Source organism: Cyprinodon variegatus, unplaced genomic scaffold (genome assembly GCF_000732505.1).
Source record: "Cyprinodon variegatus isolate N-32 unplaced genomic scaffold, C_variegatus-1.0 Scaffold564, whole genome shotgun sequence".
In the NCBI taxonomy this organism is placed as follows: Eukaryota; Metazoa; Chordata; class Actinopteri; order Cyprinodontiformes; family Cyprinodontidae; genus Cyprinodon; species Cyprinodon variegatus.
This window is the reverse complement of record NW_015151017.1, coordinates 39,830-45,069: the sequence shown is the minus strand read 5'-3', so window position 1 is coordinate 45,069 and position 5,240 is coordinate 39,830. Positions and strand designations below refer to the sequence as shown.

The following is a 5,240-nucleotide window of genomic DNA, read 5'->3' as shown; positions in this document are numbered from 1 at the left end:
AATAACTTTTTTTGCATTTTGTAGAATAAGAAAGTCTCAACATTTTATGAATGAATATTGACTAATACAAAAAAGCCAAAATATTAAAAGACTTAATTAAAAATTTTAAGAAAACATTATTTTTGATAGCAGAAAATACCAGATCTTCTCACATCAAAACAACATTTCTACTCTGCTGCTGTAATATCATAACAGGTGACCTTTGTCACAATTTTGAATCATTATCATCTATGACTCTTTTATATAAAATAATATTGCTGTGACAACCAACAGCGCTCCCCCACCCTGTTGCTATTTTGGTAGAATCCTGCTTTATTTATTTTTAAGTGTCTAAATGAGGCCTTGCAAATTTGTTAGCACCAAAAATAGGAAATCTTATAGGCTATATATTCCATATCTAAAACCTAATTTGATTATAATCACAGTTTTGTTCAGAATTATTGGGGAACCTTCTGGTCGCAAAAAATCCTAGTGAGATTTATCCTAACAGTATCAATAATTAATAATAATAATAATATTAATTAATCAGTATAAAAAATGAATGTTAGAACTGTAAATATACAGTTATATTAACATTTTCATGTATTAAAGTTTTTTTAAGGCTGCACTTTAAAAAATGTAATTGTCTAGAGCTGTTTTACATTAAATTGCTGTTTACATTCGTGTGTACAAAATGACAAAATAAATCTGTTTAAGTCTAATTAAATAACTGCGGGCCTTTTTTAACAAATCCCAGAAATTTACCCTATACTAAATAGGAAAAAAAATCCCTAAGTCTGTTTCAAATGTAATCAAAGACAAAGAAGTAAAACCTCCATCTATTGGAAGCCGTTTAGTTGTTACCGTATTATTAGGTTATTATTACTATTTTTATTTTTATTTTTTTTTACTTTTTCTTGCTTTAGTGTCAGTTATTCTAAAAATGAAGGTTGTTCAATTCAAACTGCACACAATAATTTTATAAGTACAGATTTATTTAAAGCAGCACTAAATGTGAGACATTGATCTTTGATGGAACAAACTACAGCTACAAATTGCAGTTAAAAATAAATCAGTGAAGATTCCAGATCTTAGTTTGTGGGAGAATGTTTTAAAGGGAAAACCGGCACCTGCAGGTATGGAGGTAATCCGTGCAGTGAGGCAGAAGGGGGGAGATACGGAGCTACTGATGGGGGCCCGGGGCCCCAGCGTTGAAGCATGAGCACAGAGAGGGCTGGGTTCATGCTGCATCCTGCAGGTGGGCTCCCGGGATAAACTTGGAACCGTAGCCACCCCACTGAGCTCATATGGCGGCCCTGGAATCCGGGGCCTAAAGAGGGGCCCCCAGCCGGTCCGCAGCGCTCCTGCGCCCTGCGCTCCTTCAGCGCTCCTCTATACATGCGCTGCCTCTTAAAGCGCTTCCTTCTGCGCAAAAAGCTCCCGTTTGCGAACATGTCAGCCGACATGGGGTCCAGCGTCCAGTAATTCCCCTTGCCAGGACTCCCGGGCTCCCGTGGCATTTTCACAAAGCAGTCATTTAGAGACAGGTTGTGGCGGATGGAGTTCTGCCACGCGGGGAACCGCTCCCGATAATAGGCGAAGCGCTGCATGATGAAGCGGCAGATCTCACTGAGGGTCAGTCTCTTCTTCGGGCTTTGGAGGATCGCCATGGTGATGAGGGCGATGTAAGAAAACGGAGGCTTAGAGGCGGATCTCCTGCTCGGAGCCTTCTGCCTGGGGAGCGCTCCTTGCGCTGACCTCACCTCCTCATCACAGTCGGTCTGAGCGTCCTTCTCATCCATGGGTCTGGGGTCCTGAGGGTGGCCTGTGAAGGGATGGGGCCGCCGCACGCGGGATCAGGAGCTGTCTCAGGGTAAAGACCCCCTGCTTGCTTTCCATTAACAAAAACAAAGACCATCTGACTGCATCTAACAGCAGCCTCCCACTCTAAACTCCCTCCTCCCTTTCTCCCCTCCAGACAGACAGCTGCGATCAGACAAAACTCCTTCAACTTCTCAGAGAAATATGTTCAGAAAACTTCAGGATTTCGTACAGGACGCTTGTTTTTTCACACTTCCATGCTAGAAAAGTTTTTTTTTCTTCTCCTTTATAAGCATGCTGCACATATGTTAAGGTATTTTTATAGGTTTGTTTAAAAATAAACTGTAGTTCCCCTAATAAAGAAAATATTTTATTTTTCATAATAATAGCTACAGGGATCAATTAGTGCTTTTTAAAACATTTTGTAAAAAAAAACTGAGGAACATCTTTTTTTTTTAGATATCAAAGCGCACAGGTGTTTAAATCAGTGTTTTTAAAATTTGAAAATTAACTGTGGATTAAAAATAAATGGTTTTCATTTTTAAGAAAATTAAAGGTGTGGCAGGTGTTTATTTAGCTTGGAATCAGTTTTCAGATTTGGGGGTTCGTTTACCAGCTTCATCCAGCTTCTCTGTGCCTTCTTAATAAAAGTATTCAGTATGATGTGATATCTTGGTCTTCCTTAACATTGGATACTAGGGGAAACTGTTCAGCTTTGCCCCTTCTGATCTTAGAACCTCCTTGGACAGATTTTCTCGGACGCCAACAATTTTGTAAACAGGATTTCTATTATTTATTTCCTTGATGCCCTTGTTTTTCCCAGTCTTTCCTAAAACACCAGATGTGTGAATTGCTCCTGCAATTTTTGTCATGCCTGAGGAAAATGGGAGATGGCTTTGTCTTGGTAGGTTTGCAGCAGTCCAATACCCCAATACTTTTCAGATTTTAAATTTCCCCCTGACCTGTCTGCTGTGCTCCTCATGTTGGTTGCACTTTTCTACTAACAAACCTCTAAGGTTCTCACAGAATAGCTGGATTCAAAATATCAAATTACAGATTAATGACTTTTTATAGCTTTCTTCATATAGTCTCTGGTTTTATTTAAGGGATTTTTTTACTCTAGGCCTCCAACACTGAAATAAATAACCTTTTACATAAAGTTTCAAGTTGGTTTATATTTTCCCCTTAATTTGAAAAAAAAAAACTAAAGATTTAAATGCTACATTTTGTGTTTACTTGGTTTATCTTACATACATTCTAAAATAGTTATTTTAAGTCAAAAGGTAGTATACAGATGAGATTTAAAAATATATATATATTTTTATAAGCAATCCTGAAGAACAAAGTTGATTTAAACTAATGCAGTACCTAGTCATCTTATTTCAATGATTTACTTTTATTCCCTTTAACTATTTTGTGTTGCCTCTATGCCACTGCAGTGGGCTTTCATTACATTTTTTCTTTTGCTTGTGGACAGAACGTTGAATCATCTTGCCAATGATGTGCTAAATAAACTTGCTTCGCCCTGCCTTGCATGGATAGGGGAAACTTGTAGCTACCTCAAAACTAAAGACTTCTTTTTTGATTATTTCTTTAGTTTGACGTTCAGAGATTAAAAAGCAAAATTGTCAGTTTCATTGGCCAGAAGCAGACACATTTAGAAGTTCTATCACAAAAAAAGACTATAAAAACGTATAAAAAATACAGAATACAAACATAAATACTGGCGCTCTTGTATGGAAAAGTGGGAACAAACAATCTCTGTATATTCTGCTGGAAATAAAATTTTATACTTTATTTTTTTTTTGCCACAAACACAAGAGGGCAGCAAAGGAAGACTGCAAAAGTCCCACAATGGACAAATATGGAGGTCTTCAAAAACAAATGCACCTTCAGTAGTTTTATTTTGTGTTTTGTACTGTTCAGCATTTTTTTCTCTTCTGTTGAAAATGCAGGACATTTTTAAAAATACAGAGGCTTTTCCTATGCTTTCATGTAACAATCTACTTAAAGCTACAGTGTGTAATAATTACAGGGATATACAGTCAGAAATGTAATATATTATACATAACTATGTTATTTATCATCATCTACGAGCTCAGCCTCTTAACCTTAATATTTGCGTTGCCTTAGAATTCGTTATTTATAATTACATAGGAGCGGGTCTCGCAGCCATGGAGGCAGACATCTTTGCGCTACGGCAGCGCAGAGCCAACAAACTAGTGATTGCGAGATCTCCTATTACGCTCGAAAGTAACTACGGCAAGTTGAGAGAGATGAACTGAGACGGTACTGAAATCTATACCCTACACAGACTAATGAAATACTATCTGTAAAATTATCTATGTAAACAAACCTCATCACTTGAGAAGGTAGGTGATGCGGACGTCGTGGAAGACATTTTGTCCCATAACGCTCGCCGTACTGTTGGGGGGGGAGAAGCGGTGGGGGGGAGATGTTCATGTTGCTGCGGTCTGCAGTCTGGACGTTAGATGTTGCTGAAAATTACACACTGTAGCTTTAAAATGTTTTTGGCCAACTACTGTAGTAAAAATGATCATTTGTTTGTTCAAGAATAATTGGAGATTAGTTAATTAGCTAAATTAAAGTGTAATTACAGACAAGACACTGTAATTACATCTTATTTAGAGGTCAATGTCTGTATCCAGGCTCACAATTACTGAACACTAAGGCATATGTCATCCTTCCCTGTCTGAGTCCTCCTTCTTGCTCTTATTTCTCTTGGAAGGTAAAGACACTTTACACACAACTTTTGGGCTACAACTAAACTGAAGCTATAGAGTGGAAAACTGCAGCTGTGGGGCGACTCCAGCTGCTCATAGGTTCTGCTTTTGGTGACAAAATGTCTGCAGAGGGTAATCTGGAAGTGGAAGACCAAGACAACGAGCTAAGCACAGACACAAACAGGGATACGCTTGATGGAGTTTCTGCTGATATGGAAGCTCTTGCAAATAAAGCTGTTACCCAGGAGTGACATCCTTCTGAGGAGGCTGATGAGATCAGGCCAGTCCAGACAAACGGACCCACAATAAACCACTGGCAGAACTGTCTGTGAATACTGCTGCAGGTAAGTTAAGGATAGACTTAATTTTTGCTTGTTGTTATTAAAGGAAAAGTCCAGTCATATTCAGAATACAAACTTCTGAAAGTACTTTAAATATAACATTATTACATACTGTTCAATAAAGGATAAGTGTTTTTAATTAAAAGTAATTTTCATTTGAATGTGCTTTACTGGAGGCATCCAAGTTTGTCAAAGAACACTACTGCCACCTAGTGGTTTATGATGTCTTGGTGCGGCATTGGCTGTTGAGCAAGTCCCAATGCTGTATCTGGTGTTTGTCACAATGCACTATTATCCAAGTCATCTTGAAAACATTCTTCTTCGAATGTTGGCTACATATGACTTGTTTTTTTTT

The 5,240-nt window shown here is 38.0% G+C and overlaps 1 protein-coding gene across 1 annotated transcript; it reads right to left on the bottom strand.

Annotated features, from left to right (window-relative positions):
* Window positions 1-921: 921 nt before the first annotated feature.
* On the bottom strand, window positions 922-1,908 carry LOC107095696 (forkhead box protein D1-like). Its single transcript, XM_015391919.1, has one exon. The coding sequence runs from the start codon at window positions 1,779-1,781 to the stop codon at window positions 1,071-1,073; it is 711 nt and encodes a 236-aa protein (XP_015247405.1). The 5' UTR covers window positions 1,782-1,908; the 3' UTR covers window positions 922-1,070.
* Between the last annotated feature and the right edge of the window lie 3,332 nt (window positions 1,909-5,240).